This window comes from Humulus lupulus, chromosome 7, assembly GCF_963169125.1.
Source record: "Humulus lupulus chromosome 7, drHumLupu1.1, whole genome shotgun sequence".
Taxonomy (NCBI): Eukaryota; Viridiplantae; Streptophyta; class Magnoliopsida; order Rosales; family Cannabaceae; genus Humulus; species Humulus lupulus.
This window is the reverse complement of record NC_084799.1, coordinates 149,611,542-149,637,212: the sequence shown is the minus strand read 5'-3', so window position 1 is coordinate 149,637,212 and position 25,671 is coordinate 149,611,542. Positions and strand designations below refer to the sequence as shown.

The following is a 25,671-nucleotide window of genomic DNA, read 5'->3' as shown; positions in this document are numbered from 1 at the left end:
GAAAAGTTTACAACCAATGGAGGTAAAGTGATTTTTATTATTTTCCAGTAAATTATATTTATACCAACATTTTTACTGACTATTCCAAATAAATTGATGTAGATAGCAAAATTCTGGATTCAAGGAAAAATAATTCTAACAAACTTAGCACAAATATTCTACTACATGTCATGTCCTGCATGTAACTCGGGAACTACAAAAACATACAATGAAAACTGTGTGTAAATGTGGAAGTAGATCAATTGCAACACCACGGTGTGTATTAAATAATTTAAACGTTCTAAAAAATGTATCTTCTTAAAATAAACTAATGCTCAAATGAAAATCATATAAATTTCAGTGCCAGGGCATATGCAGAAATCAATGAGAACACTGGAAGTATATCTGTAATTATGTTCGGCCATGTAGCAGAAGAGATGTTGGGTTGCTCTGCAGTACAATTAATGGAACATTCTAAAGAGGTTTGTTGTGTTTTAAAAAAAATTGTATATACTAAACAAATTTCAGTAATATCATTTTTCAACACTAACTTAAATCTATAAAAATAATTTCTCAAGAGAAGAAAGAATATATTAAAAGACTAAGCAAAAAATTGTCAACAAAGAGCTGGACAATACAAATTTATGCTGATCCAAAAAAGTTAAAGCAACAGCAATATAAGAATTTTAATGTCTACTCTATTCAAGAATTGCAACTAGAGGAAGTAGTTGAATCTTCGTCTTAGTTTATAAATTACTTAACTAAATCTTTTAAATATTAACACAACGTTTTTCTTTTAATACCATGTAATATATTTTCATTATTTCACATATTTAATATTTATTATGGAAATTATATAATTTTTAAATATTTCTGTTTTAAATTGTTTTAAATTCAAACATATATAGTGCAAAACATAACGTGCATTGCACGTACATTCTAACTAGTATCATTATTAAATATCTAGTTTTGTATTAAATATTAATGGTATTTGCGGCATAAATACCCAATGTTTTACACTTGTTACAATTAAATACCTAATCTTTATTTTTACGGCAAAAATATTCAATGTTTAATATATGTTAAAGATAAATACCTAATCTTTTGTCTATGAGGCAAAAATACCTAAAGTTGCTAAACCATTACTTTTGTCAGTACCTCCTATGTTGGAACGGTTAAGCATATTGACTAAGCAGACATTTGTCACTCTGTAATCGGTCCATTTCATATTTATTTATTTTTAAAATATTTTAAATTAGAAAAAAGAATTGAAAAGACAGTTTAAATTAATACAAATTTTAAAAAATACATATTTTGATAACAAAAATACCTAAATTATAGAGTGATACATATCTGGTGAGTCAACACTTAACAACTCCAATAAATGAGGTATTGAAAAAAGTAATGTTTTAAAAAATTTATGCATTTTTACCGCAAAGAAAAAAGATTAGGTATTTATTTTTAACATATATTGAACATTGAATATTTTTACCTTAAAAATAAAAGATTATATATTTAATTGTAACAAGCGTAAAACATTGTGTATTTATGCCGCGAATAATGATATTTTATAAAATTTGAATTTATATTAATATAATTAATAAATATTTTTTTAATTGATTTTAAAAATATATTCAATTAAATATTTAAAATATTTTAACAAAAATAATGCTAAAAAAATGGATAATTACACATTTGTATATATAAAGACAAAGATATTAAGATAATCTCTACAAATATATATTTTTGCAGCAATGATCTCTACAAATATTATTTGTTAGATTAATAGTGAAAATAAAAAAAAATTAAAAATTAAAAAACTTGGTGACACGCGGCTTGGTCGTTGGTATTTAAGAACCGTCCAAAAATATCATTAAAATAATAATAATAATAATAATAATATGAAATAAAAGAAAATGACAAACTTCCAACTGATAAGTACCTACCACCCTTCTCCCACCATTTTTTCTCCCTCTCTAGTCTCTAGAGAGAGAAAAAAAAGGAGATTTTCAAATTCACGCCTTTATCACTCTAACCAGTTGAATGAGAGTGTAAAACAAAAATTAATTCAATTTCTCTATTTTTTTTTATTTGGAAGGAAATTCAATTTCTCTATTTGAAAAAAGTGATATTATTTATTATTATTTTGTGCGTTGCCGAAATCTACCATACCAAACAAAAGCTTTGGCCTTGAACCAATTTCTGTCACGTTTCGTCAACTGCCCGTCTTCTTCCTCTTTGTATCTAACTCCCTTCCCTTAAACCAGAAATTTATCTAATTTTCTCCAACCCTGTAGACTTCAAAAATTTCCCCCAAATTTTAGGATTTCTTTCTCTGCTAAGAAACCCTAATCTTGTTGCTTTCTTCTATTTCAAGGAAACTTCAGGTCTGTTTGCCTTTATTCTTTTGGTTATTCCATTCTGTTTGGTTGCCAAGAAAGTGAATGCAAAATATTTCATTATCGTTTTGTCTTGTTCAATTGTTTCCTGACGTTTGGTTTTGAATTATGTGATCACTTTTCTTGTTTGGAACCTTATAATCTTGATTGTGATTTTCTGTTTAGTTTGGTCGGTTGTGATTGTCGTTAAAAAAATTTGGGTTTAATTTACTTTTATTTTTTCTTTATTGTGTGTGTGTGTGTGTTCGTGATCGTGTTTGTCTCTAAATTTGTGTTTTTCCTCATGATTATGTGAAATTGGAAAGAATATTTGTGTTGTAGTGTTATGGAGAGGTTCCTGCAATGCTTATTGTGTTGTATTGTTAAATTTAGTCGTTCTAATTGTTAATAACAGTTTATCCTCAAATTCAATCTTCCCTTCATTGTTTATGATTTTCCTCTTCATTTTCTCTTGCTACTGAATTTTACCTCTTTTAGTAAGTAAATTATGCCTTTGTACAACAGTCTAAAGTCTGTACTTTATCCTTATTGTGTTGTTCCATAGCATTTGTAAAATGACCGCATAGAACATTTTATGGGTATGACATTGCTATTAATTCAATAAGAAAGAACAAACGGTTTATGAGCCTTTTTGATAGGATGAACCTGCAATTCAAGTGACAAATAACCCAGAAACAGAATAGAAAATGCAATAACAGAGTGGAAAAAATGGATGAGCCTTGATTGTATTGATAGCTAGGAAATTCGAGAGCCTAGTTCTCTCCCAAACAGGTTACAATTTTCTACTTACTTCCTACCTCTCCCCATCCCTGCTGGATTAGAATATACCCCTAACAGTTTCTTACTGTGCACCCTCTCCTAGACAGTCCTTTCTCTTATAACTAACTGTCTAAAGTCTCATTCCCCTACATCAGCAACACGTGTACCCTTTATACCCTTCCTACTGTAGACATAAGTCAATGGAGGCCTAACAATACCGTCCCCTCGAAGTTGCACCTTGTCCTCAAGGTGAAAATCTGGAAACTGCTCCTGTATGACGCCAAAATCTTCCCACGTAGCTTCGAATTCTGGCAGATTTTTCCACTTGATCAACGCTTGTGGGGCTGTCTTGTACGTTCCTGGCCGTATCTCCAACACCTCTTCGGGTTCTAACATCCATTCCATATCAGCTTTCAAACCTGGGGGAAGTGGGGTGGCTGTTTGAGTTGGTCCCAACGCTGCTCGCAGTAATGATACATGAAAAACAGGATGTATCGCTGCTTCAGGAGGCAGTTTCAGCTTATAAGCTGCCTGGCCGATTTTCTCCAGCACCTGAAATGGCCCAAAAAATCTGGGAGCCAGCTTCTCATTCATTCTTTTGGCTACTGTTCGCTGACGGTATGGCCGCATCTTCACATATACAAAGTCCCCCACGCTGAACTGAACATCCCTTCGCTTCTTATCGGCTTGAAATTTCATTTTCTGCTGAGCCCGCTGCAAGTTCTCCTTTAACAACACCAGAATATCATCCCGCTCTTTCAGATTCTGCTCCACTGCGGAAACGGGCGTGCGGTACTGCTCAAGTGGAATGATTGGAGGAGGATCACGGTGGTAAACAGCTTTGAATGGTGTCATACCGATCAAGATATGAAAGGTGGTGTTATACCAATATTCCGCCCAAGGAATCCATTTAGACCACTTGCTGGGTTTGGAACTCACAAAGCAGCGAAGATATGTCTCCAAACACCTATTAACGACCTCCGTTTGGCTGTCCGATTGTGGGTGATAGGCTGTGCTGCGATTCAATGAAGTCCCTTGTAACTTGAAGAGCTCCTTCCAAAATAGGCTGAGAAAAATCTTGTCCCGATCCGACACAATAGATCTAGGAATACCATGTAATTTAACTATCTCCCTGACAAAAATGGTAGCAACTGTAGCTGCTGTAAATGGATGCCTCAATGGTATAAAATGCCCATACTTACTCAATCTGTCCACTACAACAAAAATGGAGTCAAATCCATTCGAAATGGGTAGTCCCTCAATGAAATCCATTGAGATATCCTCCCAAATCTGGTCTGGAACCGGCAATGGCTGGAGTAAACCTGCTGGAGATTGCGCGATATATTTTTGCTGCTGACAAACACTACATTCTGTTACGAACTTATGAATATCTCTGCGCATTCCTGGCCAGTATAGATGCTCTGCGACTCGCTGAAATGTGCGAAAAATGCCTGAATGACCGCCCAAATTGCTGCTGTGGTACTCTTGTAGAATGATTGGAATGAATGGCGATGTTGCTGGAATTACCAAACGCCCTTTAAACTTGAGACAGCCCTGTGATAAAGTGTACCCGCCCCCATCTTTGCCCTCGTCCAGCTCCTTTAATACTTTGGACAGCGTCGGATCCGAAGAAATATGAGCTTGTAAATCTGGAATAGATATAATATTAGGGGCTGAAATGGCCAGCAACACCAGTTCTTCATGCATTCGCGAAAGCGCATCAGCTGCCTTGTTATCACGCCCCGGTCTATATACTATCTCAAAGTCATAACCCAATATTTTCGTCAGCCATTTTTGATGCTCAGTCGCCATGAATCTCTGCTCCAACAGGTATTTCAAACTCCTTTGATCTGTCTTCACAATAAACTTCCTGCCTAGTAAATATGGTCTCCACTTTTGAATGGCTAACACAATAGCCATTAACTCCCGCTCATAGCCAGATTTTGTGCGCCCCCTTGCCGAAAGTATTTGGCTGAAAAAAGCTACTGGTCTGTTCTTTTGCATTAAAACAGCCCCCAAACCCGTCCCGGAAGCATCGGCTTCAACTATAAAAGGGGCAGAAAAATCAGGAAGAGCTAATACTGGCACTGTACACATTCTCTCTTTTAGCTGTTCAAACGCTTCTTGAGCCTCTGCATTCCAGCCAAACGCATCCTTTTTGAGCTGATCCGTAAGTGGTCTAGCTATACTTCCATATCCTTGCACGAATTTCCTGTAATATCCTGTTAGGCCAAGAAACCCACGCAAGCTTTTGATGTTCTTAGGGGTCGGCCAGCTGGCCATTGCTTCCAACTTTGCTGGATCTGCTGCCACTCCCTGTTCAGAAATAATGTGCCCCAAATACTCCACTTGTGACTGTCCGAACAAACACTTTTTTGCATTAACATAAAGTTGCTGCCCCTGTAATTTTTGTAAAACCAGCTCCAAATGCTTTACGTGCTCCTCCAAAGACCGGCTGTAAATCAAAATATCGTCAAAAAATACAAGTACAAATTTACGCAAAAATTCTCTAAACACCTCATTCATCAATCCTTGGAAAGTGGCTGGGGCGTTTGTCAGTCCAAATGGCATTACAAGGAATTCGTAGTGGCCCTCGTGAGTGCGGAAAGCTGTTTTTTGTACATCTTGAGCAGCCATACGAATTTGATGGTAACCGGACCTCAAATCCAACTTAGTGAATATTCGGGCTCCATGTAACTCATCCAATAATTCATCTATCACTGGTATTGGAAATTTGTCAGCCACCGTTTCTCTGTTGAGTGCCCTGTAATCGACACAAAACCTCCAACTCCCATCTTTCTTTCGAACTAGTAAAACCGGGCTGGAAAATGGACTTGCACTTGGGCGTATTATTCCAGCATTCAGCATCTCTGTCACGAGCTTTTCAATCTCATCTTTTTGTACCTGTGCGTAGCGGTATGGCCTTACCGAAACTGCCCCTACTCCCTCCTTCAGCGTAATGGTGTGCTCCTTGGGTTGCGATGGTGGCAGGCCTTGTGGCACAGAAAAAACAGGCTGATATTTTTGCAAAATCTGGGCAACTTCAGTCGGGATCTTCGCTGAATTTGTCTCTGACATCGCTGCCAGCGAGTATAAGTGCACCCAAAAACCACCACCCTCCTGTTCGACGGTATGAATCATAGCCTTCAGCGATTGGTGATTTACAGAGGCTTGGGTCTCCTTGTAGAGTAATCCAAGACCCCGCTACTTCAAACTTCATGACGAGCGTCTTCCAATTAACATGCATATTACCCAAAGTCTCTAACCACTTAATGCCGAGTATTACATCCGCACCGCCCAATTCAAGTGGTAAGAAATCTGTTACTACCCGCAATGGCCCAAGGTCCAACTCAACTTGAGCACAAATGCCCTCTGCCCTTACTTTGCCACCGGTGCCCAGTAATATTCCGTAACATGATGTGGGTGTGATGGGTATCGCTGCTGCCGAAACGATTTCCGTCGAAAGAAAGTTGTGCGTCGCCCCACTATCGATTAATACTGTCACCGTTCGCTGTCCAATACGCCCCGCTAGTTTCATGGTGTGCGCCGATGAGATCCCCACCAACGAATTGAGAGATAGTGTTGCAAGAGTTTCATCCGATCCCCCTGCCTCCTCTGATTCTGGCGAAGATGGTGGTGTTTCCCCCATGACTGTTTCGTCTTCGTCATCAACTGTGAGCAAAATCTGGAGTGATTTTTGGTCACACTCATGGCCCCTGTGGAATTTCTTGTCACATTTGAAACATACCCCTCGGGCCTTCTTCTCCTGGTATTCTGCTTCAGATAGGCGGCGCACAGGCGGCAGCTTCCCCGACTTAGCCACGCTGGGTACGGTGGTCGGCGACAGGGGCGGTTGGAAGGGTGTCGATGGGGGGTGGAAACTCGATCCCGAACGACTCACATGGGACATCGGCATGGGTCGGCCAGAACTGATTGGGCCCCAACTGGAAGTGGGCCTAGAAGGGTGCGATCTAGGGCTCGGACCCGAAGCCCAGAATTGGTGGCCTTCTTCCACCCTTTGTGCAGTCTCCATGATGTTAGCCAATCCTAAAGGCTGTAGAATATGCAGAGCACCTCTAATGTCATCTCTCAACCCTTTCACAAAGCTTCCTTCCAAAATATGTTCAGGTACGTCTGGAACTCTGGATGCTAATGCTTCCCACTTCAGCCTATATTCTCTGACAGTAGAAGTTTGAACCAGTGACATAAATTCTTCGGAAACGGAACCGATAGGGGCGGAGCGAAATCGCATTAACAGTCTTTCCTTAAGGGTCGCCCATGACGTAATCGGCCGCCTTTGGTGTTCCCATTGAAACCACGTCAACGCATCACCTTCCAAACCCACTATGGCCGCCTCAAGCATAACCGGTTCCGACATACGACTTAGCAGAAAATAGCGTTCCACTTTATAAATCCACCCTTCCGGATTCTCTCCAGCAAAAAGTGGTAACTCCATTCGGGGAGGCCTATAGTCTTGACTGTGTTCCAGACCTGTATATGCAGAATCGGCCTGGCCGACTGCTTGTGGTGGCTGTTCAGATTGCCTCGAGTGCGATGGACTTGGATGAGGCATCGGAGAATGAGTAGTCGGTAGCTGGTGCGATTCGCCCTCAACTGCGCGCCTTTGACGATCAATGGTGGTCGCTGTCCCCTCCACTGTCGCCTTCCCTGCTACTTGCATCAGCTGAGCTAAGTGAGTAACTAGATAGTCCATCTTCTTCTCAATCGCAGGTAGCCTTTGAATTTCTGTTTTCAGCAAGTCGATTTCCCTGGGTAATTGCTGAAAATCAGATCTAACCTCTGTGAGCCCTTTCTGAAATTCTGATTGCACTGCTTCCAGCTTGTCCTCCCACATCTCATTTGGATTGTCAGCCTTCTTAGGTCCCATCTGGATCTAATCTCTGATACCAATTTGATAGGATGAACCTGCAATTCAAGTGACAAATAACCCAGAAACAGAATAGAAAATGCAATAACAGAGTGGAAAAAATGGATGAGCCTTGATTGTATTGATAGCTAGGAAATTCGAGAGCCTAGTTCTCTCCCAAACAGGTTACAATTTTCTACTTACTTCCTACCTCTCCCCATCCCTGCTGGATTAGAATATACCCCTAACAGTTTCTTACTGTGCACCCTCTCCTAGACAGTCCTTTCTCTTATAACTAACTGTCTAAAGTCTCATTCCCCTACATCAGCAACACGTGTACCCTTTATACCCTTCCTACTGTAGACATAAGTCAATGGAGGCCTAACACTTTTCTACTTGGTGAAAACATTTTGAAAAATAAGATTAAAAATTTAGAATCTTCTAGGAGGTTCAGTACGATGAATTGTATGTCAATGTTCAAATGCTAAGAAGTTAAACTATGACTATTTCTTTTTTCTTGCTGAATGTTGGTCTTATAGTGTAATGTGATGGGGGAAGAAGACTAATTTCATTTGAATTTATGTCTAAGTAAGACCAATTAGATTTGGCCAAACCCGATCCTTGTGCAAATATGAAAATTAAGGCATTTAGTTGAGCTGACAGAGCTATAGTAATGATGGGTAAATTGAACCAGAAACACAAAGTGCATATCAACACCTCTCGGGGCATTTCACTCAAACATGCAACCAATATGTGATTACTATGATCCATGAATATGAGGGTGGTATATTTTTCACGTGAAAGTAAGTAATCAACAAAATGTAGTTTTTTTTTAATTAATAACATTTCCGTGTCATGGGGGAACTTGCATGATTGTTGTTGTTTATAAAAAATAAATTAATGGATTTTTTTTGTACTGTTTGTATTGTGTGCTCGAATTATCTATCACGTGTTTCCCCTTTTGTTTGCCTTCTGTCCTCAAGTGCTACTAACGTTTTGACTAAATTTTCCTTGTACACTGATAGACCTCCAATACGGTTCACTTATGTGAGGCGTAGAAGAGATAACTGAATAGGCTGAATAGTTAGTGCTGATTTGGTGGCTGTAGTGTGGGTTTGTAACTGACAGTTTGTTAGGTTGGTAGAATGTGTAATAGAGTATAAAAGGCTTGTATTGAGATGATAGAAGGGTCTTTTTGGAACCTAAGGAGATGGTTATCTCGAATTAGCTATTGTACACTGTCTTTGTGCTTGTTCTATACTTAGTCTTTGATTTGGGGACTTAGGTGTAAGTAATAAAGAAGAGGAATTTTCATAGATTGGCTGAGTTCTATCATACACTGTAAAGTTGGCTCTGCATTTCCTTACTTCGTTTCAGCATTGTATTCTTTTAGTACTTGAAATTTTAGCCCATCTTTGAACCAATGTAAAATAAATGTTATTTCCGTTTCGATTTAATAAAAAAATTTCCTTTAAACATCTCCACCAATATTACTGTCGTTTTTATTATTCAACTACACTTGTGCAACAAAGTTTTAGATGAGATATCTATCCTAGATTACTGGTGACATATTACACCTAAAGGTTTATTCTGAAGGAAATTAATTTGGTATTGTTCTTGTTTCTTTGAAGAACCAGATGCAGTGATATAGCTTTAAGATAACATTGTTCGTTATGAGGTGTACATTCTAAATTATTAACAATCTCAATTAAATTCAGGATCCTTTCATTTGTTTGCTGTAGATTAAATTCTGGTAAAATTTCCATTACACATTACTTAATTATTTTGTTTATTTGTTTGGTTCAGTCAATTGATCTTGATTCTAGCATGTCAAGTTTGGAGGAGCCCCTGGGTTTTGACAAATTGCCGAGTATGAGTACTATTGATTGGATGCAGAGATTCTCATCTGGTGCTTGCAGGCCAAGAGAGGATAACATGGGCATGGGCAACTCCTGGATTGAAGGAAGAACTTGTAGCACATCCAATAGTTGCAGGTGAATGAGATTTATTATTTGTTTTCTTGTTTGTAGATAGAATATGTTGTGGCTCTTCATTGTACATGCACAGCCATTTTGCTATATGTTCCTTTGCAATATGTTCTTTTACAATTGAATTGTGTTTATGTATCCCGTGATCTTTGTTTGTTTTAATATGTGCATTCTATATTAATTTATGTCTATTGAATGTACTAACTAAAGATCTTGTAATGTGTCTCGTATTTTTATTGCACGGTTCGTTGTAGCTTTTTTTTTTTGCACAAATGAGTATTAATTTCATTCATTTATTGCTGGTACATGTTTTAGCTTTTTTGTTTGCTTTATCTAGATTGCTGCTTCTCTGTTTGGAATTCCTTCTTTCTTACTGTGTGATAGAAACTTTTGGAATGAATGATGTAGAAAAATGTGAATTAGTTAGAGATTATCTTCTTATATTTTTCTTAGAAACTTTCTAGGAATAGATTGTACAGCTATTTCCTTCCCTGTATAGTGCTGATTTTCCCTAGCTATTAGTCAACTATGTATTCTATAAATACCTATGTATATTCTCAATTTTAATATCAATAAAGAATATATTTTTTCCTCCAAACTTATATGATATCAGAGCTTAGGTTTAGGGTTTACTGAAATCAGACCACCATGTCCAAAAACTCAGCCGACTAAACTCCACCTTCATCCCCTACCACAGCCGCACCTCCTGCTATCCGAAACACCCAAAATATTGCTGATTTCAACACCAATGCTTCCATCCAAATCACTACTGTTAGGTTAAACGACAAGAACTACTTAGAATGGGCCCAGTCTGTGAAATTAGCTATTGATGGTAGGGGAAAATTAGGTTATTTGACAGGGGAGGAGACTCAACCAAAGGAATCTGACACTACATTCTGGAGATGGAGATTAGAAAATTCTCTAATTACACTTGGCTTCTTAACTCTATGGAGGAATCCATTAGGAAGTCGTATCTTTTTATGTCTGCCAAAGAAATATGGGAAGCGGTGTGTGAGGCGTATTCTGATGTGGAAAACCATTCCCAAGCCTTTGAGTTGAAGATACGATTGTGGAACTCCAAACAAGACGACTCGGATGTCACAACGTTCTACAACATGCTGGCACTGTGGCAGGAACTTGACCTCTGTTACAATGATGAGTGGGAAAATCCCAAAGATTTGGCTCGATTTAAGAAACGTGAGGAAACTGGCAGAATTTATATGTTCTTAGTAGGCATTAATATAGAGTTTGAGGATGTCAAAAGTCGGATCATAGGGTGGCGTCCACTTCCATCAATTCATGAAGTATTTTCCGAGGTGCGTCAGGAAGGATGCAAACGAGTGATGGGAGGAGCTATCTCTCAATTTTCAGAACATGAGGGATCGACTCTAGGTCACAAAAGGCCATGATTCCGAATATGACAAAAGGAAGAACTGGTGTGATCACTGCAAACGCCACTGGCACACGAAGGAGACATGCTGGAAAATCCATGGTAAACTACCAAATTGGCAGCCGGGCTGGAAAAGGAGGCAGGAAAGCAATAAGGCACTGAACACCAGTTCTGAACATCCCAGTCAATCTCCATTCACCACGGAGCAAATAGAGCATCTCTTAAAACTCTTTAATTCTCCACAACTTTTAGCTTCTCCTTCATGTTCCTATGCAAATCATGGTAGTTTGTCGTTCTTTTCTTCTAATACTTTGGAACCTTGGGTAATAGACTCTGGGGCTACAAATCACATGACAAGTTCTTCTCGTTTCTTTCATTCCTATAATCCATGTTCAGGAAATAAAAAAATCATAGTGGCTGATGGTTCTTTTTCAACTATTGCAGGGACGGGTGACATAAGAATTCCTTCATCCTTAATACTAAAGGATGTGTTACATGTCCCCAAGTTGTCTTGTAATTTACTGTCAGTCAGTAAATTAACTTGTGATCAAAACTGTCATGCTGATTTTTATCCTTTTCACTGTGAATTTCAGGATCTGGCCTTGGGGAAGACGATTGGCAATGCTAGACTAAGTGGTGGACTTTATTACTTTGATGATGGATCTCTTCAAAATTCAGCTTCTCAATGTTTTGGTGTTATTTCTGGTTCTAATAAGACATTATGTTATGGCATTTTCGTCTAGGACATCCTAGTTTTCATTATTTAAAACGCTTGTTTCCTAGTTTATTTTTCAATAAAGATCCATCCTTATTTCAATGTGAGATTTGTGCTTTAGCAAAAATGCATCGTTCTACTTATTCTCCTCATTCTTATATGCCATCAAAAGCGTTTTTACTCTTTCATAGTGGTATTTGGGGGCATTCAAAATTTTTAACTCCTACGGCAAAGAGGTGGTTTGTCACTTTTATTGATGTCATACACGAATGTGTTGAGTTTATCTTATGAAACAAAAATCTGACGTTGAAGGAATTTTTAAGATGTTTTATAACATGATACAAACTCAATTTGACACAAAAATTAAAGGGTTACGTAGCGACAATGGTAGGGAATATCTTACACAAATTCTTGGACATTTTTTTGCTACTCATGGTATTTTTCAACAAAGCTCTTGTGTAGGTACCTCTCAACAAAATGGTATTGCTGAAAGGAAAAATCTCCATATTTTAAAGGTAGCTAGAGCATTGTTGTTTACACATAAAGTGCCCAAAATTTTCTGGGGTGATGCCATCCTAACAGCCACCTATCTCATCAATAGGTTGCCTTCCAAAACACTGAATTTTGAAAAACCTGTGACTGTTCTTCAAAAAATTTCCATAGTCTAGACTTCTACACTCTTTACCTATTAAAATTTTCTGATGTACTGTTTTCATTCATAACAAAGATTTAAATCAAAGAAAATTTGACCCAAGAGGGAAGAAGTGTGTTTTTTAGGGTACTCTCCCACACAAAAAGGGATACAAGTGCTATGATCCCTTGACTAAAAAAATATTGTGACATTTGATACTCAGTTTTTTGAACAATAGTCATATTTTAAGTCTCACCTTCAGGGGGAGCACAAAGAGGAAGATTCTGCTAGAGGGGAGGAAAAAATCTGGATTTTCACATTCAAAATTCTGGTGATTTATTTTATTTTTCTAAAGAATCAGTTCTTTCTTTTTCAAACTTTGTGGGAAACATAAATCCAAACTCTAATTCTACTACCTTTTTTTAACATCAAAATCTTTCTCAAGGTAATAATGAAAATCAGGTTGGAGAAAATGAATTAATAAAAAATACCGATGTGCTTGAAATTGAAAAGGGGATGAATTCTCATGAAAATGTTTCAACAAAAGTTTTAAATAATGAAAACATGGCTCCAACATATATTAGTCCTGATAGAACCGAAAATAACACTATAAATAAGTTTGGCAGATTTTTTTACACGAAGGGAACCAAAGTCTTGAGTATTGTCTGAAACACTTCCGCAAAGCCATGAAGAGACCCAAGTCCAGATCCAGAAAACTCAGGTTCTGACTCCATTCTTGAAAATCCTACTATGTATGATCTAGATATTCCTATTGCCCTTCAAAAAGGAACAAGGGAATGCACTAGGCATCCTTTGTATCCAATGTCCAATTTTGTTTCCTATAAAAATCTGTCTCCTTGTTTTCGTGCTTTCATTACTCAACTCACTAATGTGGAAATTCCAAAGAGTATTAGAGATGTTTTACAGGTTCCAGAATGGAAAGAAGCTGTCCTAGAGGAGATGCGATCTCTGGAAAGGAATCAGACGTCGGAAGTGATGGAGTTATCAAAGGAAAAGAAAACGGTGGTTTGCTAATGGGTCTTCACAGTAAAATTCAAGTCTGATGGAACTCTGGAAAGGTACAAGGCGAGACTAGTTGCCAAGGGGTTCACTCAGACATATGTTATTGACTATTCAGAGACATTTGCCCGAGTAGCAAAACTTAATACTATCGAGTATTGCTCTCCATTGCTGTAAACTTGGAGTGGCAATTGCAGCAATTGGATGTTAAGAATGCGTTCTTGAATGGCAACCTCGAAGAAGCGGTATACATGGATGCCCCTCCTGGTTTCGAGGAAAAGTTTGGATCTAAAGTCTGCAAATTACAGTAGTCTCTCTATGGGTTGAAGTAGTCACCACGTGCTTGGTTCGAAGGGTTCACAAAATCAGTAAAGAAGCAAGGTTACACTCAGGACAAACTGACCACACTTTGTTTTTTAGAAGGAACGGTGAAGGAAAAATTGCTATTCTCATTGTGTACGTTGACGACATAGTCCTAACTGGAGATGATGTAAAAGAAATGAACAGGTTAAAGAAGTGTTTAGCAGATGAGTTTGAAATTAAAGACCTTGGGAGTCTTAAATGTTTTTTGGGAATGGAAATTGCCCGGTCAAAGGAAGGAATGGCAGTTAGCCAGAGGAAGTACATTATCGACCTACTCAAAGATACTGGGATGAGTGGGTGCAGACCTGTTGACACACCAGTTGATCCCAATGTGAAACTAGGTAATGGTGAGGAAGGAGGAGTTGATATAATCCGGTATCAAAAGTTGGATAGGAGACTGATTTACTTATCTCATACTAGGTCTGACATTGCTTTTGCTATAGGATTGGTGAGCCAATTTATGCATTCTCCCCAGAAGGTTCACAGTTTACAGGATTCTTCGGTACCTCAAAGGATCACCTGGTACAGGCCTTATATTCCGGAAGAGTAGTTGTCGAGCTATTGAAGCATATATTGACGCAGATTGGGCTGGGTTTGTAACAGATAGGAGGTCAACTTCTGGTTATTGTTCTTATGTGTGGGGAAATTTAGTTACATGGTGAAGCAAGAAACAAAGTGTTGTTGCTCGGAGTAGTGCTGAGGGCTGAATTCAGAGCAATAGCAAACGGACTATGTGAGGTGATTTGGCTGCAGCGAATTATGGAGGAACTAAAACTACCTATTGAGCTTCTGATGAAACTTTATTGTGATAACAAGGCTGCCATCATTATTGCTAATAATCTCGTCCAACATAATAGAACAAGGCATGTGGAGATTGATCGTCATTTCATCAAGGAAAAGCTTGAGACAGGATCTATTTGCTTGCCCTTTGTGCCAACGTCTTTACAGACTGCTGACATTTTTACGAAAGGATTGTTCAAACCAAGTTTGGAATCTTGTATTAGCAAGTTGGGATTGATTGATATCTTCAATCCAACTTGAGGGGAATGTAGAAAAATGTGAATCAATTAGAATTAATTAGAGATTATCTTATATTTTTTTTACAAACTTTCTATGAATAGATTGTACAGCTATTTCCTTCCCTGTATAGTGCCGATTTTCCCTAGCTATTAGTCAACTATGTATTTTATAAATAACCTATGTATATTCTCAGTTTTAATATCAATAAAGAATATATTTTTTCCTCCAAACTTATAAATGAGAACCCATAATTTGATTACCTTCATTGTACCTGCATGCACATTTCATTTTTGATTTACTTTGTGATATTGAAAGCAAAAAGTTAGGAAGAGGCTGATGAATTACTATGAAACAGTTTTGTTGCTTGCGTTGATTTTTATTTATTTGTTTTATATTTCTGGGGTCTGCGTTACAGTAAAAAAGATGCAAGGGAGATGCACCACAGTATTTTTGGTCTGATTCTTGTAGTTAACCATAACACATCTTTATTAGGAAATATTATTACATTCCCCCCTGGATTTGCTTCATGATTTGTTTAGATGATAAAAGTTTTTGCTAGAACTTTCTATTTGCTTTCTAAGGAAACAGCAAAACTTGTTTCTCTGATTTGCCCTACATTTTATTGTCATAGGTTCCCACATCATGTTTATAACTATAATAAATTATTTAACCTGTAATATCTGTTATTTTTGCAGTGAAGAATATGAAGGGTCTGCTAGAGAGGCATTTCCATGGGTAAGACACACGAGAGACTTCTCGCAGGGTGACACTGTAAGTTGGAGGACTTCGAGCTTAGGCATGAATCCCACGATTTTTGGAAATGGTTGTGATTCATGGTATGCTCCAGATCATCAATATAATACCAAGTACAATGATAAAGCAAAGCAGGGTCTTTCAAACAAGGTAATTAGATATTATGGTTTCACATCAAGAACTGCTGTAAGAGTGTCTTCCATCTATATATATAGTTTATGCATTTCATCTGCTCAGTAGCTTTTTTACTGAAAATATGTCTAGTTTAGGACTTGCATATTGATTAGTAATTTGCTGTAACGTCCAATACATGCATCTTGATATTTATTCATATGTACTTTAGTTATGACTTAGGCACTTATATGGTGTACTTGCAGTTTTGTAATGTACTGTGTTTTGTAAACCTTTCACATGCAATTTCACCAAAACAAAATTTCTAGTTCATGACTAAGTATGAATTTTTGCGTCACTGTGATCTCATCTTTTTTGTTTTTAATCTTTTTTTTTTTTTAAAAAAAGTTTTTGAAAGGTATCCCGAAGTTTGTGAAGATAGTTGAAGTTGGTCCAAGGGATGGACTACAAAATGAGAAGAATATCGTACCTACAACTGTTAAGATTGAATTGATTCACAGGCTAGTATCTTCTGGCTTGCCTGTTGTTGAGGCTACAAGTTTTGTATCACCAAAATGGGTACCTCAGGTAACTTGTTTATAATAGCTGCCTTGCTAAGCTTGTGCCAATTGCCATTTTCTCTTTAGTCATGACTAATAATCCTGTGGGTAGCCTTATATTTGATTATGGAATTATTTTATGTGTTATATTCTTGAATTAATTATGATGTTGGTGAGAATAACACTATGGACTTATTGATTGCATCAATCTTTCAATCAAATTCTTTAATGACCAAAGCGAAAAGGGTTTTTAGCATAACAGCCCCTTGAATCATATGTGGTTTAGCAAATTAGTCCTAGAACTATAAAATGTAGCAATTAAGTCCTTGAACTCATTAAACAGCAGCAACCAATTCCCTAATATGTATTTTTTGACTAATTTTTTATGGAAAAGATTGCATGGCATTGCCAAAATTGGAAAAATAGAGATCTTGAATTCATCATTTTGTTTATGCCACCATAGTTTGATATGCAAAAGTTTTTATTTTTTATTATTTGCTTTTTAGATAGAGAAATATAGAGAAAAGAGAGATTATGATGGGGAATGTATTTTATATTTTTTTTCCTTTCTATATTTGACATTTTGGTAATGCCAATAAATTTTCTCCATAAAATATTAGTAATAAAAATCACATATAAAGACTTAATTGTTATTGTTTAATAAATTCAGGGACTTACTACATTTTATAGTTCAAGGATCAATTTGCTAAACCATGTATACTTCGTGGCTAACATGCTAAAATCCTAAATGAAAATTACAAGAAAGAGGAGGATAAGTGTAGAATATCAACCTAGGCTTGTGTATATCGTATATATCTGATTCTTAGGGATTATTTTCCTATTTTGTGATATTGTAAATGTGACGGGTGTAGATCTAGACCTTAATTTTTAGGAGATATTCTAAGGGATTTTGTATCTGGCTTTTCTATATATTTCTGTATATTTTTTACGATTGAAATGAGAAATATGATTCATAGCAAACTATGAAAATTACATGGTATCAGAGCTCCAGAGAGAGTACGATCCATTCCCTAATTTTTTTTTTCATTCTCTCCTGCTCTGGTTGCCTTCTTCGTCGCCGACCACTCCAGTTCATCTCTGGCGTCTTCTCTGCCTATCCTCCATCATTATTGAGCCTCTTACGTTCAATCCCTATTCCCTATTGCCAAAAATTGTCCATTCCCAAAATTAATCATCTCTTCCATTTCGAAAAAAAAAAACTTAAAATCCTTCATTCCTTGTCTTCCATTACCATTTAATCCCAACATGGCAGACTTTGAGTAGACCTCCAGGGAGTCATCCATGACTACTCCCTCTCCTGCTGCACCCATAACCTCTCGGCTAACTCCATCCCTGTTGAAAGCAACTTTGTCCCCATCATCTCTCACAAATTGAATGGCCTGAACTATCTTCAGTGGTCACAATCAATGATGATGTTCATATGCGGAAGAAGCAAAGATGAATACCTTATAGGAGATATCCCAAAGCCAGAAGCAACTAGTGCTGAGTACAAAACTTGGAGAGCCGAAAATAATATTGTAATGTCATGGTTAATTAGTTCTATGATAACTGAAATAGGAGAAATTTTTTTGCTCTATACCATAGCCAAAGATATATGGGACGCAACACTTGAAACTTTCTCTAGCAGTGAGAACACAACTAAGCTTTTTCATGTGGAAGTACACTCCAGGACCTTTGTCAAGGTGAGAACTCAGTTATAGTTTATTACACAACTCTTACTCGTTATTGGCAGCAACTGGACCTATTTGAGACACAGGAATGGTAGTGCACTGAAGATTGGGCATATTTAAAAAAGATTGTGGAGAAAAAACGTGTCTTTAAATTTTTGAAGGGGCTGGACAAATCTCTAGATGAAGCAAGGGGCAGAACTCTTGGAACCAAGCCTCTTTCGAGTTTGCGAGAGGCCTTCTCAGAAGTTCGAAGAGAGGAGAGTCGAAAACGAGACATGTTGGGACAACCTCAAGCTGGCTTCACCCCTGAAATTCCAGTTTTTGCAGCTGCCAAAGATAATATGCTAGACTAAGTGCTGCTACACTCAGGTGCCTTTGCTGCTCGAAGCAATTTTCAAAATGACAATCGAGGCAGAAAAGGTCGCCCATGGGGTGTGATCATTGTTGAAGACCTGACCACTTCAAGGAAACCTGTTGGAAGTTGCATGGAAAACCCGCTGATTGAAAGCCAAATCGAGATTGCGAAGCAAAAGGGTATGTTGCTGTATCTGAAACACTTCCAACTGCCCCTTTTAGGAAGGAACAATTAGAACTTCTCCAGCAACTCATACAGAAGGCCAATGTTCCCACACGCAGCTCATACAGTTCGGCACTTCATGCAGCCAAATCCTCCTCCTCCTCTTGGATTGTTGACTCCAGCGGAACTGATCATATGACAAGTGACAAATCACTTTTTACCACTTACTCTTCTTATAGCAGCCCTCAAACCGAATGCATTGCGAATGGTACACTGGTCAAAGTGGTTGGCACTGGAACTGTTTGTCTCTAAAATAATCTCACTCTCCAATCCGTCTTATTTGTGCTTGAATTTGACTGCAATCTTATATCTATTAGTAAGTTGAATTGTGATTTGAACTGTGCAACTAAATTTCTCTCTAAATCATGTGTTTTTCAGGACTTGAGCTCGGGGAGGATGATTGGCAATGCTGATTTTCGTGCTGACCTTTATGTTCTAGATGTCAACAAACCTTCAAACCATATTGTCAATCATCAATCTCAATTGAGTCATAGTCTCACGTCTGCTAGTCAATTTAATTAGGAAAGTGAGATCATGATGTGGCACTTTCGTCTAGGTCATCTAATTTTTTTTTGTATTTGAAACATTTGTTTCCATCCTTATTCATCAATAAAAAATCCCAATTTATTTCATTGTGAAGTTTGTCAATTCGCAAAGTATACTAGGAACACTTACCACGATCATACAAACCTAGTCACCCTCTCTCCTTAATTCATGGTGATATTTGGGGACCATTCCAAATTCCTAGTGTGACTGGTGCTAGATGGTTTTTACTGTTAGTAGTTTATTATATACGACTGTATTGGAGATTTCTCATGAAAGAAAAATTGGAAACCAAACACATATTCCAACAATTTCATGTCATGATCAAAACCCAATTTCGAGCAGAAATTCAAATCCTCAAAACTAATAATTCCAAAGACGACTTTAATTCAAGTCTTGGTCTGTATCTCAAATCTCACGGTGTTGTTCAACATGTGTTGACACACCACAACAAAACGGTGTTGTAGAATGAAAAAACCGGCAACCAATCTTCCTAAGAAATTTTGGGCTGAGGCTATTCTAACTGCAACATACCTCATCAATCGTATGCCTTCTCATGTTCTCAAATTTCGCTCACCCTTACAGATATTTCAAAGTCTATACCCTACCTCACATCTCGTGTCCCAGATCCCTTTCAAACTCTTTGGATGCACTGCCTTTCTTCATATTCATTCTCAATTTCCTGGTAAATTTGATGCCCGTGCACTAAAATGCATATTTCTTGGGTATTCCGCCAATCAGAAAGGCTTCAGATGTTTCTCTCCCATTACTCGGAAATTTTATAACACAATAAATGTTACTTTCTTTGAACAAATCCCCTTCTACTCCAATTCTGCAATTCAGGGGGAGAGCACAAATGAATCACAAAATTGGGATTGGTCTTCACTTCTTGAACAACCCTCGCAACTTTCCTCTACTCTATCTTCTCCATCTAACACGCCAATCCTGATTCCAATTTCCAGTTTGGAACAAGATTTCCTCCAACGCACATCCCCTTCCTCACCAGAAAAATCCATCCTTGACCAATCTCCCATACCCTATCCCGAACATCTTCATCTTCCTAATGATGCTGTAAAAGTTTATGGTAAAAGAAACAATTCTAATTTGCCTGCACCAAATCAGCAAAGTCAAGAGCCTCTCCTAAGCCAAGTCAAGCTTGAAGAACTACAAGAAGAATTAGATTCTGGTCCTCAGTTAAATTCAGAGTATGACCCAGGGTTGGACCTTCCTATTGCACATAGAAAAGGTGTTCGATCATGAACCCCATCCCATTCGCAATCACAGCTCTTACGAAAATTTATCACTAACATTTCGGGCTTTTGTGACATCCCTAGACAGAATCACAATTCCCAATTCGGTGTATGAGGCTCTACAGGTTCTAGAATGGTGCAAGGCTACATTTGAAGAGTATGACACTTGAAAAGAATGGTACCTGGGTATTGACAGAACTTCTTCCTGGGAAGAAAACATTTGGCTGTAAATGGATATATTCTCAGTCAAACAGAAAACAGATGGGAGTATAGAAAGATACAAAGCTTGGCTACTAGCGAAAGGGTTCACTCAGTCATATGAGATTGATTATCAGGAAACTTTTGCTCTAGTGAAAAAACTTAATACAGTTCGTGTCTTGTCAACCATTGCAACTTATAATGATTGGCCATTGTTCCAACTTGATGTCAAGAATGCTTTCTTGAATGGAGATCTAATTGAGGAAGTCCATGGATGTACCTTTTGGCTTTGAGACAAAGGAGACACAGGGAAAAGTCTGCAAGCTGAGCAAGGCACTATATGGACCGTCTCCTAGAGCATGGTTTGACAAATTCACCAAGGTTCTTATATAGGATGGATACTTCCAAGCACAGGCAGATCATACCCTATTTGTGAAACATTTCCCAAATGGGAGAATCACAGTCTTAATAGTCTAGGTTGATGGCATAATTCTCACAAGAAATAATGAAGAAGAAATGATAAGACTCAAGAGTCAATTGTCCAAGAAGTTTGAGATCAAAGACTTGGGGTTTCTAAAATATTTCCTTGGAATGGAAGTTGCATGAAGCAAACATGGAATATCAGTTTCTCAAAGCAAATATGTTCTAGATCTCTTGCGTGAAACTGGCATGATTGGGTGCAAACCTGTTGAAACTCCTATGGATCCTAGTACTAAAATAATGGCACGAACAGTTGAATTGCCAACCAATAAGGGACAGTACTAGCGCATGGTGGGTAAGTTGATATATCTAACTCATACACACCCAAATATAAGTTTTGTTGTTAGCATTGTGAGTCAGTTTCTAAGCAACCCATCAGTGGATCACTTGGAAGCAGTTTATCGCATCCTAAGATACTTGAAGAAGGATCCTGGGAAAGGACTTATGTTCAAGAAAACGATCAATCAAACCTTGGATCACCTTATGATTGAAAATCCACTTCAGGATATTACTCATTTGTTTGGGGGAATCTAGTGACATGGTGTAGCAAGAAACAAGTAGTGGTAGTTCGTAGCAGCGCTAAGGTAGAGTTCCGTGCTTTAGCCTTAGGCATTTGTGAAGGAATTTGGTTACAACGGCTGATGAACGAATTAAGGATTGAAACATCAGATTCCATCAAGATCATGTGTGACAATCAGTTTGCAATTGCAATTGCCCAAAATCCAGTCTACCATGATCGGACTAAGCATGTGGAGATTGATAGACACTTCATAAATGAGAAAATTGAAAGCAAGACTATCACACTCAACTATGTTCTTTCTGGACAACAAGCAGCAGACATTCAAACTAAAGCACTGTTTCGCCCCAATCTCACCAAGCTAAGTACTATACTTGGATTGAAAAACGTATATCGCCTAGCTTGAGGGGGAGTGTAGAACATATATCGCCTAGCTTGAGGGGAGTGTAGAATATCAACCTAGGCTTGTGTAACTATATCGTATATATCTGATTCTTAGGGATTATTTTCCTATTTTTGTGATATTGTATTATCTAGACCCTAATTTTTAGGAGACACTCTAGGGGATTTTGTATCTGGCTTTTCTATATATTTTTAGGAGATATTCTCGTAGGCAGAGACAAAAATCGCAAGCAAAACAAAATGAAATTACAAAAAGTGAAAGTGAAACTAGGCATTGCTAAACAGTGTTCTATCCAGTCAAGATTAATGAAAGAAAGTAGAAAATTCAAAATTTCCGTCACCACCAAAGCCTAAAGGAAGCTAAAAGCTCAATATAATATCACAAAGAACGTTGTGTCACCACACAGTTTCATGTAACAGACGCCATCTTAGATTGGCAAAACCAATACATCTCGATCATTAACCCATTACCCATTTAAGTAACACCCAAACAAAACTTTGTTATATCCAAACTTCATTTAAATCTCTGGCATACAATAATGCAGAAATGACCGATTCAAAGGATTTACTGAAATATCTTGTCTGTTGTATTTATGTTGATTCATTGGGCATTTTGTTCTCTCCTCCATAATAGCTGCATTTGTTTTATGGTTCATCATTTATTTTTTTGTGGATCAATACTGTCTGGAATTATTGTTGGTGTTACAAATTTACTGGTATAACATATTTACATGTTCCTCTGGTCTTGAGGGCTTAATAACATCACTTTCCTTCTTCCTGACACATTCCTTTTCTCTTTAGCTAGCAGATGCAAAAGATGTAATACAAGCTGTTTGCAATTTGGAGGGTGCTAGATTGCCTGTATTGACACCTAACTTAAAAGTGGGTATACTATTATGGAAAGTGGCAAGTTTTTAAACTGATATTTGGTGTAACTGGAATTTCTGACTTGCATCTATCTCTTCTAGGGCTTTAAAGCTGCCATGGAAGCTGGTGCAAAGGAAATTGCAGTTTTTGCATCAGCATCTGAGTCATTTTCAAAGTCAAACATTAATTGCAGTATTGAAGAAAGTCTTGATCGTTATCGTGTTGTTACTCGTGCTGCAAAAGAGCTCTCAGTTCCTGTTCGAGGGTATGCTCTATCTGTCTGTTATCAACCACACAAAAAAATGGGAAGAAATTCTTCCTGAATTGTTTTTTTTACACATTGATTAATTAAACGATAATATACTTGCCCTATTTATCAAGCCAATAAGGCTAATTAAGACAATAATAAAATAGTTGATATTCTAGCCAAGATATCTGGCCTAGACATCAGATCTATAAGACAATGAAAAACCAATTATGACCAGCCGAAGTCAATTTTCTTTAACTGATACAGTTTTTCCATTCCTCAGATTTTATAGTAGGACAAGTGTTGGCACCGAGAATTCTCTTTAAGATAGCTACTTTTATTAGACCAAAATCTATGAACAACTTCATCGTTTTGAAAGCACTAACAGACATGAGTACACCAAAAACCAGTATTTGTAATCACAATAAATAAAGTAACATAGATGGTATAGTATGAGATACTATTAATCGATTTGCAGTTTAAGATCCCGCTCTACTTGAAATATCTAGCTAGTATACCATGATTTAGTGGTTCGGTTGAATATTTTTTGTATTATTGGTTTTTTTTTTTTTTTAAAAAATATAACTTTCCATTGATATTTCCAACATTAAAATTTTACTTAAATAGGTATGTGTCATGTGTTCTCGGATGTCCTGTTGAAGGAGATATTTCACCATCTAGAGTCGCATATGTAGCAAAAGAACTTCATGACATGGGCTGCTTTGAAATTTCTCTTGGTGACACAATTGGAGTTGGAACACCCGGTAACCTTTTTTTATGCTTACAGAGACGTTGTTTAATTTATTTTCCATGTAATTATAGATGTAAGTGCTCAAATAGTTGATGTGTACTTGAATTAATTAGAAAATAAACTTGAGTTTTGACTTGTGCAATGCATCTTAGAATTTTTGGTAAGTAACAGAATGTTTATTGTTGAAGCACACACACAACATATGAACTTATATATTCTCCACAAACGCGGTTGTCTTCTATTATGCTAATTTTGTCTAATTTTTTCTTTTCTGACTTTAATACAGGTTCTGTTGTTCCAATGCTTGAGGCTGTAATGGCTGTTGTTCCTATTGAGAAGTTGGCTGTTCACTTTCATGACACTTATGGGCAAGCTCTGCCAAACATTTTATTGTCCCTTCAAGTAAGCCTTCTCAAAGTCCAAACTTTTTTAAAGTCAATGCTTCCTAAATTTTATATACATAATTGCTTTCCTAAAAGCCCAAGATTTTCCTAAACTAAGTATGAACTTTAGCCAATATATCATTGCTGTTTTTCCCTTTTTCCTTGGGAGTAAACCACCTTTTATTTACCTATTTCTTTAATTTACTTTGCCTTGATATAATAAGTTGGTAGTGCTATCTAATAACAAAGTGCGATTAACAAGAATAAGACTATCTGATAAATATACTTTTACAGTTGTGAAGCAATTAATTTATTTGATAGAACCGTCTTTTATTTATTAACACAGATGGGGATCAGCACGGTGGATTCCTCCATAGCGGGTTTGGGTGGTTGTCCTTATGCTAAAGGAGCTTCAGGGAATGTTGCCACCGAGGACGTTGTTTACATGCTCAATGGACTTGGAGTGAAGACGAATGTGGATCTTCCAAAGCTCATGAAGGCTGGGGATTTCATCAGCAAGCAGCTGAGTCGCCCATCTGGTTCAAAGACTGCCATTGCCTTTAGTCAAGTCACGGCTGATGCCTCTAAGATATAAGAAATTACAGGTAGATAAGATTATTATATTTCGTTTTATAGCGAGGAAAAAGAAAAAGGACTATTTTACACTTGGACCATGGCCTCATATTAAGAATAAATGAAGTCCACATATATTGCTCCAGTAATTATTTCATGAGGGAACGAACCTCCCCTGTAAATGTATGTGTACTTGATCGGTTCAATGTTATGCAAATGCTGCTTATTTGCGTTTAATTAGTTAGTTTCCATGTTTAGTTATGGTCAAATTGACACACACAAGTATGATATATATAGAATGATTTTTACTTATAATTTTTGGTCTTTTTATTTTTTTCCTTTCGGTGGAGAATACTTGATAAATTACAATCATTTCACATCTTCGCAGTAGCCAGTGTTTTCATATCAAGGGTACTTGATATATGTCATCATCGTACACATGTGACAAGGTGGCTTTGTGCAACTCTTTTAGAGAAGCTGGCTTTCTACACAGGCACCTAAAAACGTTTCAACTTGTGAATTACGATCGAAACTTGTTCACCACTGTCTCAAAGAAAAAGATAGTAGCAAGCAATTGCCACTTCGATAGATAGGCTCATTATCATTTTATATATTAATGACAACACCAATAAGAGAT

The 25,671-nt window shown here is 37.3% G+C and overlaps 1 protein-coding gene across 3 annotated transcripts; it reads left to right on the top strand.

Moving 5' to 3' along the window:
- The first annotated feature begins 1,956 nt into the window (after window positions 1-1,956).
- LOC133788715 (hydroxymethylglutaryl-CoA lyase, mitochondrial) lies at window positions 1,957-25,349 on the top strand. 3 transcript variants are annotated; one of them, XM_062226297.1, is made up of 10 exons: window positions 1,957-2,366; window positions 9,636-9,682; window positions 9,811-9,998; window positions 15,827-16,034; window positions 16,404-16,583; window positions 23,015-23,095; window positions 23,182-23,345; window positions 23,955-24,091; window positions 24,365-24,480; window positions 24,808-25,349. In XM_062226297.1, the coding sequence occupies exons 3-10, from the start codon at window positions 9,832-9,834 to the stop codon at window positions 25,054-25,056; spliced, it is 1,302 nt and encodes a 433-aa protein (XP_062082281.1). In that variant the 5' UTR covers window positions 1,957-2,366; window positions 9,636-9,682; window positions 9,811-9,831; the 3' UTR covers window positions 25,057-25,349. The 3 variants fall into 3 exon arrangements, with proteins under 3 accessions (XP_062082281.1, XP_062082280.1, XP_062082282.1); XM_062226296.1 differs by lacking the exon at window positions 9,636-9,682 and having other exon boundaries at window positions 1,958-2,366; XM_062226298.1 differs by lacking the exons at window positions 1,957-2,366; window positions 9,636-9,682 and adding an exon at window positions 8,699-8,807.
- The last annotated feature ends 322 nt before the right edge of the window (window positions 25,350-25,671 follow it).